Genomic DNA, 15,991 nt, shown 5'->3' with positions numbered 1-15,991 from the left:
CATTTCTCTTCAAAATTGCTTTTCTGTATAGATTAATCTCCCAGTTTTAGACTTATGTTTAGATTCATCACTTATAATTTTTTTCAACAACCCACTTCTTCCTTTCTCTAATATTTAAACACATGGCCTTCACACAACTCTGCTAGTCTGCCTGGAATTTCAATCTCAGCCTTTCACAATCTGGCTCATGCCACTGCTGAGAACTGGTTCTGACATAGCACAAATGCTACTGAATCAAGAACTTAAATGGTATTTATTAAGTACTATTTTCTCTTCTCACCTCTAATATTAGAATTTTAAATGTAAATTTACTCCCACTGCTCAGTCCTAGGATTCCATGCTTAATATTCTCTCCATCAGAAATGTTATGCACTACCATACCTTCAACCATTGCTTCTAAAAAGCATTCCAATCTATGTCTTCAATCATGGCAATAATCCTGAAATTCAGCCCTACATTCTCAACTGATTTTTGGTACTTCTACTTAAATATTGCATAATTATAAGTTCCCCCTTATAACATTCTCCTTTCTGTCAATGATACCATCATATTCTCTATCAGTAATACTGGCAATTTTAATAACATTTTTAACTTCTTGTTTTCCTTTTTACCCGATAGACTATCATCTACCAAATTCCATTAATCCATCTTTCATAATATTTTTCCCATATGTCCCTCTAGTTCTATTCTTACTGCCATAACCCTAGCTTAACTTTTCAATACCTGACATCTAGAACTTGAACAATAATCTCTCGATATTCAGAACCTGGTTTGTCCCCTTTACAATTTCCGCAACATAACACTTGTACATCAGTGATCCCAAAGAATGATCTATCTGTCTCTTCCTTCCTTCCTCCCTCCCTCCCTCCCTTCCTCCCTCCCTCCCTCTCTTCCTTCCTTCCTTCCTTCCTTCCTTCCTTCCTTCCTTCCTTCCTTCCTTCACTTCCTTTCTTTCTTTTCACAGTCGAGTTTAAGTTTCATCTCTTCTATGAAAATTTCCCCAAACAGCTTCATTTTCACCTTAATTATAAATTTCTATGGCATTTACCCATTTGATATTTAAAATATACTGCCTTATTATGATAATGTTGTATAGTAAGAAAAGCACTGGGCTTGCTGCTGCTAGATCAATTGGTTCTAAGTTGCAGCTCAGCCACTTACACTTGGTGAGCATGGGCAAGTCAACGCAACTTTCAAAGTCTTGATTTTCTCATGTATAAGATGAGTAAAACACATACTATATATCTTATAGTGTTTTGTGAATAAAATATTTTCAATTTTACTTCCACAGTAATTCTAACATTTCCTCCCCTCCATCCATACAACCAGAACCTCATTATCTCTACCTTTAGTATTCTAATAGCCACCTAACAAACTGCTCCCTTCTTTTCCAGTATCCCTCCTCTTCAATTTATTATCCATACTATGGCCAGAATAATCTTTCTAAGGAACATTCACTTCATCAAAATCTTCTACTGCCTCTACAAACTCTTCTGTCTTGTATAGAAAGTACTCTAGAATACAAAATTGTTCCCAGAACTTGATTGGCCCATGGGGCTAAGGTTCAAGCTGTTCTACCCAGGTACTTTTTAGTGGCCTCTGACCATACGACTTGGATTTCTGGTCACCTAAGAGCCTAAAAAGGCCCACTTGAACAAAAGGCCTAATCAAATTAAAAAGTCTACCTAGAACCCAGATGATCCTATCAATGCTTTTCCCAGTTTGCTTTAGGGGGGTAGATTGTTTTAATTAATTCAGGATGTATCCTGATGATATTCCTTGTTAATGAAGATGAGGAGGTCTTATTCAGTCCCGATCAAAATCAAAAACAACATATGAGTTCTTAATAGTAATATCTGACTAAAGTAAAGGGAATACTTACCACTTTAATGTCATTAATGTTGGAATACCTTCCTCCCTACTTCCTCCCCCCCACACACACACATACCTTGACAGGTGATTGCCTCACATACCCATTATATCTAGGATCAAGCCAGTTACACTACTTTCTAGATTTCTCCTTAGCCTAGAATCATAATCAAAGCTTTGTTGCCATACAAGAAAAGGTATGTTAGTCTACTCCCTTAAGGCCACACTCACCATCCTAAGCTATTATCACTCCTTGGTACATCCATCAGAATGTGAGGGCCCCAAAGTCAGGGATTGTTGTTTTTGTATTTACATCCCTAATGCTTGGCATGAAATAAATGGCTTAATAAATACTTTTTCATTCATTCATTCAATTAGAGTAGAAGTTCCTGATAGAGTATTTGTTCTTTTTCTCTTTCTTATGTTCCCCAGACTAGGACTGGAGCCATTTAAAAGTTTATTCATGATGATCTTGGCGTTGTTTAAATTGTATTCTTGAAAGTCTTGGGAACACAATATGGGAAAAGAAAGAAGTGATTTAGTGATCCCAATGAAAAAAAGCAGAGAACTACAGGACTAGGAATCAAAAGTAGGTTTGGTTTATCATATATTTTTAAAAAAACTACATTAAACTGCATTCCCTTAAAAACTAGAAGAAAAAAAAATAAGCTGTTTTACAATTAAACATTTTTCATACTTTCATCTAGTGGATGATATAAATTCATATTATTTTATATTAATAATTAAAACATAAGAAGGAATTTTTTCCATGGTAAAGCCCACTGATGAAAACAGGTTTTGGAGAAACTTGCTACAGAAAAGTTTCCCCCAATTTTTGTTTACTAAATTTTTATATCATCACCAGAAGCTCAGATATCCCCCACCAAAAGGATCATGAATTTGGGGACCCTTACCTTTCCTATTTTTCTAATATAATTACCTTCATTGAGTCATTTGCACAAACTATTATTGTTCTTTGGTTAGTATACAAAACTTTTTTCACATTATATGAAAAACTAATTTCAAACTACCAATTTACACAGACAAACAAGTTATTGGGACAGATACTCTCACTTCTTAGTATCCTCAAATTTAAGAGCTAAAGAGACTTTAGTAATAATTTAATCCATGCACCTGGATAGTATAGGACATTGATTAAATGCTGGATTTGTAATCAGGAAGACCTGAATTCAAATGTTGCTTTAGATGTTCCCTATGTGGCACAGGGACATTTACTTAATCTATCTGTGCCCTAGTATCTTCATGTTAATGCAGTTAATAACAGTGCCTACCTCCTGCATGTATTGTGAAGCTTAAATGAAAAACATTTACATACCATTTTGCAAACATTAAAGTACTATATAAATGCTAGGTATTAGTTTAAACCTTAAATTTATATATGAGCAAACTCAGGTGTCCAAAAACAAATTGACTCTTTCTCTTTTAGGTACTGAGACACAGAGTCAAGATTCAAACAGATGCCATGACTTCCAATCCAATACTATTTCTAGGTCAACTACAGTAATTCCTTACTAGCTTCATATGATTCTAAAATAATTAGGCTTTTACAATTCCTTTTCTATTTTGTCCCCAGACTTACTTGCTTACTCTTCATCCCAGGCTTAATAAGTGACAGTTTGTCTTTCTTTCAAGGCTCAGGATACCTCCTTAGTTTCAGTCAGATGAGCAATTTCCAGAGCCAAATCTTGTTATAGTATTGATCTCTGGAATTTTTCCAGTATCTCTTCAGCAAGTGTTCTGCCCACTTAGAACCTTTTTCTCTAAATGTAGGTCTCTTCTTAGCTGCTATTCCCTATTCTCGAGTCTTTTCTTACTATCCTCTCATTTAATCCATGGTTTCTTTAACTTTTTTGTGTGTATCATGGACCCCTTTGGCAACTCCAAGTAGTTCAATGGTTGGAGACCTACTCCTGAAATCAGAAAATTATATGCTCTAATTTGGACTCAGCCATTTGCTAGCTATGCCTTTTAATGATCCTGGGAAACCCCTTTAATCCCTACCTGCCTCAGTTTCTTCAACTGCTAAAGGAATGCTTCTGGTTCACTGTAAGAGTTTTATCATTGTAAAAAGAGCAAGATCCACACATCCAGTACACAGTTCTAAAAACAACTGAATCAATATATTCGTGTAATCTGCTGGGATCTAAACTCCTCACAGCATGAACAGAGTAGAGATTTATCATGATTTTATAAGAACCCAAAGGTCAGTGATAGCTATATTTTAATTATGTCAGTTATCTCTTGTCATCCTTTTTCTTCTCTATTTAATGATAGAAATGTATCCCAGGGAAATATATAGAATAAAGCCTTACCTAAGGAGGTATAAGACACTTTTTTTTTTGATGACTCTCCTGGGAAACTCCAATCTTATTGCCCATTTTATGATGCCATTTACAGAAAAAGCTAGCATGCAGATTAGGGAATACTTTTTCAGGAAAGAATTTAGTTATCACTATATAAAGATTCCAACTGGGAAATGATTGCTAAAGTAATAAAGCTATTTCTAGTGTGTGAGACTTAATCATGAATAATATTTTTAGGCTAGTTTTGTTAATTAGCAGAAGACAGCTAGGTGATGCAGTCAATAGAGCACCTAGGCTGGAGTCAGGAATATCTGAGTTCAAATTTCACCTCAGACACTTATAAACTACAAAACTCTGGACAAGTCACTTAATCTCTATTTGCCTCAATTCATTATCTGTAAAAGGAAAAGGTAAACAACTCTAGTATATTTGACAAGAAAACCCCATGGACAAGTCTATTATTGGGCCATGAAGAGTGGAACACTAGTGAAAGACTCAACAATAACAGAAAGAATAATAAATTCACCAATGTTGATTCCAAGAGATTAATGTGATCAAGTATATATCTTACAGAGAAATGAAGGACCCAGGGGACAGGATGAGACATATATTTTGGACCTGACCAAGGAGAAAATTTGTTTTGCTTGACTATGTATATTTGTTACAAATGTATTGTTGGTGTTTCCCAATTATGGGAAGATGAGAGGCAAAAAAAAAATTATTTTTACTTACTGAAAAAAAATAAAGGTATAACACAAATATTTCATTATTTTTATGGATATGTCAGTGTACAATTGGTGTAGATAGCAACCCAAACATGTTTTATCCTCTATCAATCACAAGATCCATTATCTTTTCACAAATCCTCCTGGGGGGGGCCTCCTCTTGGTCTAAATGTAGTATTACATCTGTCTATCTATTTATTCCTTGCTTTTTCTGTTTGCCTGACATACCACTTTTGCTGATCTTACATTCCCTGGATATCTCTTTTTTTTTCTTCCTATTTCTCAATTGTAAACCATTATTGATATTATATTACAATCTACTTAAATCTACCATATCAAATATCATTTTGAACTTTTGGGGTTATTCACAATTTTAATTTTTTAGGTAATTTGGTGTTCCATGTTATATAGCCATGCCATTACACAAAAATAGACAAAATAGCACAACAGAATGGCAATTTACATGTAATTTTCCATTATTGCATATGTATAATAAACATAGAATACTAAAGCTTAGACTTACCAATTTGATCTTTATTATCATGAAATTTGAAACTTTTATGACCATAACATTAAAATTAACTTGAGGCTCAGATATTCCAAAGGCCTTGCTTAGCTAACAAAATCAGGTATTAAGAAATTAATAATTTCTCTTCATATTTCCTTACTTTTCCTTGTATAAACACTGCATTTTTAAAAATAAAGTTTTGCTTTCTTTACTAATCAAAACTTTTACTAGCCAAACTTAACCAAACCAAATATTTCTGTGTTATGTAATGGAAGTTTTTCACCTTTGCAAAGTATTTCAGTATATACTTTGTGGTATGACTTGTTCCCTTGTGAGTGAAAACAAAATAAGTTAACACCTTAGAATCTATATTTTCCCACTATTGTTTCTGATCTAAAAGGTCCTGCTTTTGCTTATGGTGAAAATTGCCATCATGGATCATTCTTAGATAAGTGACATGTTTTTTATGTAGTTTCTATTCAGATGAACCTGTGTAGATTCTCTCTGTCATATACATAGTAAAGGTCATGTTATATGCATTAATACTTTCTTGCCATATCACACAAGATTCACTTGAAGAGAGGTCAAAAGAAATGGCTAATAATATAATATCTCACTCAAATTGTGATTCAAAGGTCACTGGTATTTTAAGACCATTCTCTTGTAGAATTAATGCTTATATTATGTGCTTTTATTTCAGACATGAATTAATACTTCACTTAGGGTGTTTGATTTTTAAAGGAAGATATCTATTAACTCATTAATATGTTTAAAGTCAAAGCCAAGTCATTCTTCTTATAAATTTAGCGAGGATTTTTTTTTTTTTTTTTGCAAAGGCAAATGTGGAAGAGGTGATATGTGTGATCTTTTATCCCAGCTTAAGTAGTAGGTAGAGCAAAAATGTTAGAAAAATAAGTAGTTACAACAAAATATTACTGGTGTTCTTGATATGTTTATTATAGTCATATTCATACTGAAATAATGAAGGGTACCTATCAATAAGTTTAAAAAGAAAAATATAATAGGGGTAAACAGAAAATAACTTAGAAAGTGAATGTTAATTTTTTTTCATAATTTTAGGACTGAATTTGACTATGTCTTTTGTCATTGATGGAGAAGACTCATTTTCATGTTATAGGTTAACCATGCTTTTTTCAGCCAGTAGTATAAGTAGTTGTTGTAGTTAAAATTATAAGTATAATCACTACGCTCATTACTATAATTAGATTATAGTTAAAGTTGTTGGGTTTCTATATCTATGACAGATAGATAAATAGATAGATGGATAGATGGATAGATGACAGTTTAAAATTACCTCATACTCTAAGATGCAAATGGGTTACTAGAAATAAAAGCCTCTGTCATTTTCTGGCTTTTTTCCTTTATTGTTTTACCCATTCACTAGAATCCTTTCAATAGTAAAAAGTGACTTTCTAACTCTCTTAAAAAAGAATTCTACCTGACATATTAAACTCCATACCTAGCCTTTCATCATCCTGGAATGGCATTATTTATTAGAGTGATATCTCTAGTTTTAAGTCCACAGGAGGCTCTTGAATTACAGAGCCTCTTTGTAGATGCAGATGACTCTTTTAAACTAGATAAATTGAGTTCCTATGTCTTTGCTTAATTTATTAATAATTAAATAATTTACTTTTTATGAATCTTAGTAATTGATAATCTTAGTAGACTTCAGAGCTACAACTGACAAATATTCCTATTACCCACATCACAAAGGCTTTATTGAAAGCTTTTTTTTTTTTTTTTTCAAAAGATAACCTCTCCTGGATCATTGTCTTCAATTCACAATTTTTCTCATGCTTGTTGCTATCTTCTTTTACTTCCCACTATCCCATACTTAATCTGTTTGGATCTATATTCTTCTGTTGTATACAGTAAAAATAATTTAATAACTCATTTTTGGTGTCTGAGAAATTTTTATACCAATTCTTCAAGAATGATTCCCTCTATTCTTGGGTCTGTCATGTGCATCATAACTATGGCTTTCTGGAGATAAAAAATAATTATTCAGATTTTTCTGTGTTATTATATTAACTCAATATGCTGCATAATGTAATGGAAGACTTGGGCTGAAGTCCTAGCTTTGAGATTTCTGGCTGGCTGACTTTGGACACTATCTCTCAGCACACTATACAATTCTCTAGACTGTATAGTACATAAATGGTTCTGACCTACATTACTAGAGGGAATTTCCTCTCCTAGGAATGCATGAAGTAAGTGAATGATAAAGCATTTATCATCCACTTACCATGTGCCTAGTACACTACTGTTTTTGATACAAACAGAAAGCAAGATAGTGCCTGATTTCAAGAAACTCACACTGTAATTGGAGGAAAAATCCATAAAAGAAAGTTCAGCTGCCAGGAAGATAGAAAGTCCAGAAATCCTGAGAGTACAGTAATAAGGTCAATGCCAAAGCCTGACAATCCTTAGTTTATATAAGTGAGTCAAGTGACAATACAGGGCATAGAAGCTAGGATGATTTTATTCTTTAATTCTTTTTCTGTCATGTCTGACTCTTCAAGAGTTCTTTGGGGATTTTCTTAGCAAAGAGACAAGAGTTTCCAGCAAAATGAGCAAACTGAGACAAAAAGGGTTAAATGATTTGCTCAGGGTTACATGACTAGTAAATGTCTTTAAATTAGAATTGAATTCAGGTCTTTCTGACACCAGGTGAGGTGTTCTGTCACCATGTTACCTAAGTGCCCAAGGAAGGTTCTCTGTACCAATGAAATAAAAATTCCAATACTATGCTCATCCTATCTATATGAAGCAAATCGAATAATAAAAATACATATCTTAATTAAGTTTTTGCGTAATCTGTCATTAATTGAATAGGTATTATAAAATTAAAATATGCAGTTCTTCAAAACAGCAATATTCTAGTTGATGACTATTATCCTCAAAAGACTTTTTCCATAAAAAAGTTAATTATCTTGCATCTAGATTATATGTTTGAGGGATGCTTGAGGGTTAAATGTATATTAAAGAACTTCAAATATGAATAATTTAGAAAGTAATCACAGAGTCAAGACATTATACCCAAACAATGAAGCATTAAACATAATTTACATATTTTTAAATTCTTAAATATTTAACTTAAAGAGTTTGGAACAACCAAAAAAAATAGTATCTTGCACAGAGGAACATTTTTCAATGCATCTCATTTACTGTTAAACATTATTATCCATAAAATAAAGTATGCTAATACTTAGCAAGTAAACAATCTTTATATTTCCATTATAGTCACCTCTTATCTTCTGCCTCTTGAGGAGAATTTATTCTGAAGGCTTATTAAGTTGAGAGAAAATTATTTAAAAGTCTGTATCTAGTTTTCAAGTTTGCCTACTAAATATCACATTTTTATATCTAATTGAATGCATGACTCTTTTTGAGATGCTAAAGTGAATATTAACTTAACTGCTAAAATGTGAATACATGAACAATATTGTCAGGGAATATATAGCCATAGTTTATTTATTTAAAATTCTTTGATTAAGAAGGGTTTTGGTGACATTTAAATTTTAATAAAGTGATACTTTGGTACATATGTAATTTCATTGGTGTTAGTACTCCCTGTATAATTCAGATCTACAGATCTGAGACTTCTTCATAGTAGATGGAACATGCTATATTTTTCAGGTGTTATAAATTAGAAAATAACTTTTTTGTTTACTGTATAATAAAAATGAATTACAAGTTCATTATGCCAAATAAAGAGAAGTCATTTTAGCATATAATAATGCCTTGATTGATACAATCATTGATGTTTTCCTCACCTCACAATTGTATTTTGAAAAACGTGAAGTTTGTTGGACAATGTTTCTTTTGATAATGTGCAGCTATAATGTTTTATATGACTTTTAGGAAGCAATTTCTTCCTCTTTCATCTTAAGTAATTTCATAATATATTCCATAATAATACTATTCTTGCTGTTTGGCAGAGTGCAAGCAACTAGACCCAAAAGTATTGTTCTAGAGAGCAGGAGCCTGTTTAACTGCCAATTTTCAAGCCTGTGCTTCTTGTAGATATTGTGACATGATTCTGAAATTGGCACTGCCTTTGAGTACTATATTCAAGTATATTGTATGTTATCTTCAGTCACTCAACACTAAAATTGTATCTTTTTTATTGTAAAATGTGATTTCTGTGCTTTATTTTTCAGAGCTTCCATATGGCTGGGAGAAAATTGATGATCCCATATATGGCACTTATTATGTTGAGTAAGTCTTGAAATGTGATATTAATTTGCTATTAATATGTTCTAAAATTATATTTGTTTCTCATATATTGAGCATATGTGACTTAAATTTCCTTTTATTTCCATTTCATATTTCTCTGAAGTCTCAACAAATAATCAGTCTGCAGCATATAGCGACACTGGCTTTTTTCTTGCTTCCCAAGTTAGCTCATTTGCTACTGCTTTCCTTTGAGGACTGATTTTAAAGCACTTAATCCAAAAGTGGGTTTCAAACTATGCTATTGAAATGGGAGATAGTTAAGGATATCAAAGAAAATGTCACTTGATTTCCATTCACAGTGCTGGAAGCACCTGATTGTGCAAACAAGGTAGTCTATGAAAATGATCTCTATTCAAATTAATTAAATGAGGTATGTTGTGCTCCTTCTAGATGGAGATAAAGTAAAAGCTGACTTTTTTTTGCTTACTAAAACTCTTGGAAAATTGATAGTCTGTTGATATAATTTTCCATGTCACACATTAAGAGATAGAGGTGCATTGCTTCAATTTACCTCAGCACAAAGTTTGTCATATTTAGTCATTTACTTTCTTTAATAAGGACAAAGAGTGTGTGTAGTTACTGATACATTCCTTGGGGAAGTAAATTCAACATCAGTAAAAAAAAAATAATAAAATAAAATAAAACTTGGTGACTTTTGTGATTGAATTTTCCGGAAGTGCTCCCTTTCACTCAAGTTTATACTACTCCTCAGTTTATGTGGAACAAGCAAAGGTATAGAGGTGATAAGCAAACAAATCTGCTTATCTTGTAATAGAAATCTACATTTCAATAAGTAGTAAGGATGGAAGTCAGTTACAAAAACCTTGTCCATTAGTTTCCATTCTTGAGACATCTTTATAGCTAGAAAGGAAAGGACTCATACTAGAAAGGATCAAAATATCTGAGTCCTAATTTGCCTCTGCTATCAGAGTTACAACTACCAATACTGATGTCTGGGGCAGGTGCCACAATGCTGTGGCAAGGCACATTCAGTTTGAAGTTCAGAGAAGCAGGAGAGACCTTAAGCCTTAAGATCCCAGGTAGGAGAAAAGAAGCATATTTTTATAGCTTCTTTTTTAAACTAATTGATATTGCCAACTTATACACTAAACTCAGTTGTTTCTGTTTAATCAAGGAGTAATAATACTATTTTATGCTTTGGTGCAAAACCCCAGGGGGCCTACCATAATGACTCTTCTATCATGTTAATTACTACTTTTCAACAAGTCACTTTTTTCCTCAGTTTCTTCCTTTGTAAAAGAATGTGATACTAGAAGATTTCTAATGTCTCTTCTAATTCTAAATCTGTGGTGGATTTAGTGATTTTTAAAAATAATTTCAAGATATTCATTTTCATATCTTCTGATAATCTTCTCCCCACCTCTTCATTTTTCTTTCTGCTCTATCACCATTTGTCTTCACTTCTCATGTCTTCAAACCTGGCACAAATTATCAGTTTGATTCAGCAATGCTAATTATCTACTATGTGCAAGATAAAGTGGTGGGATTGGGGCTAAAATGAAAAAAAAAAATTAAAGGAAAGCTTTTCCTGCCCTCAAATAAAAAAAAATTAACTAAGATGTTAAAATTAGGACATATACATGAATAAATAAGTAGAAAGTAAGTTAAAAGGAGAAAAGAGGTATGGGGGGGGAAGGAAGCAGGGAAGCCTTCCTGAAAGAAGTGGTACCTGATCAGTCTTGAAACATTCAGAAGTGCTGAGACAGTGTTTGCCAGGCATGCAACATGTTTCATATAAAAGCAAGTAGATGAGAGAGGAATTGGTGGGGTTTTGCTTTTAATCAAAACTAAACTTGTTTTCTTGAAACTTCTATACTCTTTTCCTAGTAGTTGTGTCTAACTCTTTGTGATCCCATTTGGGATTTTCTTGGCAAAGATATTGGAGTGGTTTGCCAATTCCTTCTCTAACTCATTTGATAAATGGGAAAACTGAAGCAAGATGGATTAGGTGAATTGTCCAGGGTCACACAGATAGTATCTGAGAGTAGATCTGAATTTGGGAAGAGGACTTTTCTCCAGGCCAAGTACTTGATTCACTATGCTATCAGTCCCTTCTGCACAATGACCTTTCAAATATTTGAAAACACTGTCTTACCTTATCTTCTCAACATTTCCCATTCCTTCATTCTATCCACATATGTTATGATTCAACTAATTAATTTCCTCAGAACACCCTTTAGTCATTGTTCACTACTGCTACTACCATTACCACTACCACTGCTACTACTATTACTATACATATGATTCTTTAATATTTGAAAAGTTTTTTATATAGATTATCTCACACTAACCCTGTAAAGAAGTTACTACAGGTATTTTCACTTTATTTTACAGATGAAATTAAGATTCATATTATTTGACTTGCCTATGATTGTGCTACTACATACTATAAAAAACAGAATCTGAATCCAGGTCTCTCCTAAGATTAAATCCATTATAACAGTCATATTGTCCACTGTACTACAGATATAGTCTGAGCAGGTAGTATATAGGATTATTATTTTTCTATTCCTAATCTGTAGGTTTCTCTTAAAATAGTTTTCACTTGCATTGACTTTTTTAACTTATCAGTTTTATCTGGAACTTGCAGTCCACTAAAACCCCTAGTTATGTTTATCATTATCTGCTCTCTAATTATCTCTGAGCTATCTTGCAATTCTAAACCACTTTTTGGATATACAATTACCAAACTTCATATTTATTCCCTTTAAATTTCATTTTGTTATATCTTTTTTCTGAATCCATATCTTTTTTTTTTTTTGTTCCTGACTCTATCATTCAAAGATTTAATTATCCTTCCTACCTTTGATTTTCCTCCAAACTGATATTAATTCAATTGATATTTATTAAGAACATATTATATGGACAGTAATGATGAGGCAAATATAAATCAAAAAAATTTCTGAACTCAAGGATCATACCTTCTATCTGACTATCTTTCTCCAAATCACCAATTAAGTTGTTACAGAGTGCTGAGCAAGGCACAAATCCCTAGAAAACTTCCCTAGAAACTTTCTTCCAAGTATATATCAAACCCTTAATAATTACTATTTAACACTGTCCAGTTAACCAATTCAGAATCCATCTAATTCCAGAATCCATCTAGTTAATTGCTGGATATAACTCCTACATAATAACACGATGTTGTTGTTCAGTCATTTCAGTCATATGCAGCTCCTCATGATCCTCTTTGGGTGTTTTTCCCATGGTTTGACTTTTTATTTTCCAACTCATTTTACAGTTGAGGAAACTGAGGTAAACAAGTTAAGGGACTTACTCAACATCAAAAAGCTATTAATTTATATGAAGCCAGATCTCATGTCACTTTCCTTACTTCCTTTCTCCAGGCCTGGCACTCTATCCATTGTGCCACTCAACTGCCCTGTACAGAATGACAATCTTTATCAAATGCTTCACTGAAATCAAAGTTAATTATACCTATGATGTAAAACTCAAATAGAAAAGGAAAAACTAAACAATACATAAAGATCTCTGCAAGCTGCACATTAACTTTGAAAACCACATAATAATATTCATGTTCTATTGTATTTTTATGTATTTTGTTAGGTATTTCCCAGATGCACTAGTTCATCCACCTATATCTGACCTGCAGTATTCCCCCAATCTAACAGTCTAGAAATGCTTTCAAAAAATAGAATAAACTTCCTATGGCATGTGACCCATTCAGGGTGAAACTATGATGATTCTTTGTAATCAGCATTCCCTTTACTAAATGTTAACAAATTATTCTTTTTATAATATAGTCCAGATTTTTGCTAGTAATGAAAGCCAACATACTTGATCCATAATGCCTTGATTCTCTTACTTTTTTTTTGAAAATAGATACAGTGATTCTTTTAGTTCTGTGGTACCACTGCTTGTTTTCAAATGCAATGATGAATTCTCTTGATGCTATGCCCACTAATTGTTCATCAGATTTAGACATAGGAGTTTATATGTCATGGAGTAACATCTGATGTCACACAGGTGGTAATAGTTATCAGAGCCAGAATTTTAAAAGCCTTCATATTATAAAGATGACAAAATTGAAAATGAAGTTATCTCTTTAGTGACAAAAATATTTGGAAGCTATAAGTAAAATAGCCATGGGGCCACTAAATCGCATTTACTACCCACTCAATTTCAGTGTATCGTATGAGTGTGTGTGTGTGTGTGTGTGTGTGTGTGTGTGTGTGTGTGTGTGTGTGATAGACACATTCAGTGTTCAATCTGTTCAATACAATTCAACACATTCAATGTTCCTGGATTAATTTCTCATCATAAAAACTGTCCAACAAATGTTACTTCTATTTGTTCACTGAATTTGATTGAAAGTGCCTGTAACTGTTTTAGCTGAAATCCAACACACTTCTAGTTTATGAAAAGAAAGAAAACAGATGTGAGACTTACAAGATGTGATCTTTATTGCGTTTGCTTGCCAAGTACACTGAATAAGAACTTCCCCTCTGGTATAAATCTGTTAATCACTCTCTCTTACCTAGTCAGCACTTTCCAATCTGGTTTCCAACAGGGAAATCCTTCTCTACATTTCTCAGTTCTGGCATACAAAGTGTCCAAAGGGCAAAAATCTTATAGCATCCAAGTTGTTGTAAATAGTGCCTTTTTTTCTTTTGAGTGTTAAGGTGTTCATATACAAGGTTTTTTCCATAGCAAATAATTTTCTACTACTTACAGGCTTCCTAAATGTCAGTTACTGAATTAGAACTTGGCTGTGTCTACACATCTATGGGAGATGAGAATTAAAATAATTCAACAGCATCACTCCCTACACACAAACATTTACTGCCTCATTTCTTGTCATCTTACACAATCATAAGCTCATTTTTGACTTGACTTCTAGAATGCACCAATTTTTCATTTAATTGTGTATGTATGTCTATTAAGAAGGCCTGCTCAGGAACTTAACATAGCTTTTATCATATAATTAATGATTATAAATTGCACATATGTGTATAGTGATGTAAGATTGAAAGTCATGGTTTTTAAGTTACAACTAATGTGGGGGGAAGGAGATATATAGAATCAATCCTATACTAGGTCTTAGCTATAAATCAAAAAAAGCCATTCAATTCAATGAGTATTTTTTGAGCACTTACTATGTGTGAGACAGTATGCTAGGTGCTGATTTTACAATGTTTTAGAGGAATAGAGATGTTCATATTTTAGAAGGAAATATAATAAAATAAGATTAAAGTAGAGGTCCAAACAATATATTGTAAGGAATTTGAAAGATGGAAAAGAATGAAGGAAAACTTCCTGAAGAAGCTAGCACTTTATCACGGTCTTAAAATAAGAGAAGAATTTCAGCAGTTAGAGAGATATAGAGAGGATTCATTTCAGGCATAGAAAATGACCTGTTTGAATACAAGGTATGGCAAAAGCAGAGCAGAAAATGTGTAAGTGGTCCAGTTTTGCTATAATGTGGCCCACAAAGGCAATGACTGTGAAATAAGTCTAGAATTATAAACAAAGAACAGAAATGTGAAAGTTCTTAAGTGCCAAATTATAAATTTTATAGTTTATCCTCTAGAATAGTTTTTCCTAGATTTTTGAAGATATGTTCACTTAGGAATGACATATTAGATCTGGCAGGCATGTGGACTATGGATTCAAAATTGTTCACTAGTAATGTAGAAATATCAGCAAACCTTGGCAACTGATTTTTTATAATAACTATATAATAGCAGTAATAAATGGAATGTTCATAGTACTTTAAAGTTTTCAAAATAAAGCTTTCTATATATCTCATGATGACATTATTAAAATAAGTACTGCCCAGCATGACTCTCCCTAATTTACAGATAAAGAAAACAAGATGTGCTTGAACAGTGATGTAAAACAACGAATAAAAAATGACTAAAGTTTAAAGCCTAAGTGAGTGGGAATTCAGCAGTGCATCAAGAGAAAGAGGGAAGTTGTGAGTAGGGGAAAGTGATGAGTTCATTTTAGGACATATTTATTTGGGATATGAGCAAAGTATTCAATGAGACACCTCCAGTAGGCAATTGGAAATATAGATTTAGAACAAAGAAAAATATATTGAGGTAGGTATACAAATTAAAAAATCATCTCTACAAACATAATGTTTGATGCAATGGGAGTCTCTAGGGGAGAAAATGAAAAGAGAAGAGAACTGAGATCAAAGACTTGGGTGATATCACTCTTTGAGACAGGAGGAAGATGAACTAGAAAGGGATTCAGAGTTCTCAGTCAGACAGGAAGAGCACAAGAAAAGAGTAATCTCACAGAAACTGAGGGAG

General features: G+C 32.9%; 1 protein-coding gene across 5 annotated transcripts in view; it reads left to right on the top strand.

Moving 5' to 3' along the window:
* Positions 1–15,991, top strand: part of MAGI2 (membrane associated guanylate kinase, WW and PDZ domain containing 2) — a 1,692,369-nt gene that overhangs the window by 1,275,043 nt on the left and 401,335 nt on the right. For all 5 annotated transcript variants that reach the window (XM_074268482.1, XM_074268481.1, XM_074268480.1 and 2 more), the window contains exon 7: positions 9,614–9,671. In XM_074268482.1, the coding sequence (XP_074124583.1) occupies positions 9,614–9,671 (58 nt within the window). The remainder of the gene's footprint in view (positions 1–9,613; positions 9,672–15,991) is intronic.

This window comes from Sminthopsis crassicaudata, chromosome 5 (genome assembly GCF_048593235.1).
Source record: "Sminthopsis crassicaudata isolate SCR6 chromosome 5, ASM4859323v1, whole genome shotgun sequence".
NCBI lineage: Eukaryota > Metazoa > Chordata > Mammalia > Dasyuromorphia > Dasyuridae > Sminthopsis > Sminthopsis crassicaudata.
The sequence above is the reverse complement of the archived record's forward strand: the minus strand, read 5'-3'. Positions and strand labels throughout refer to the sequence as shown.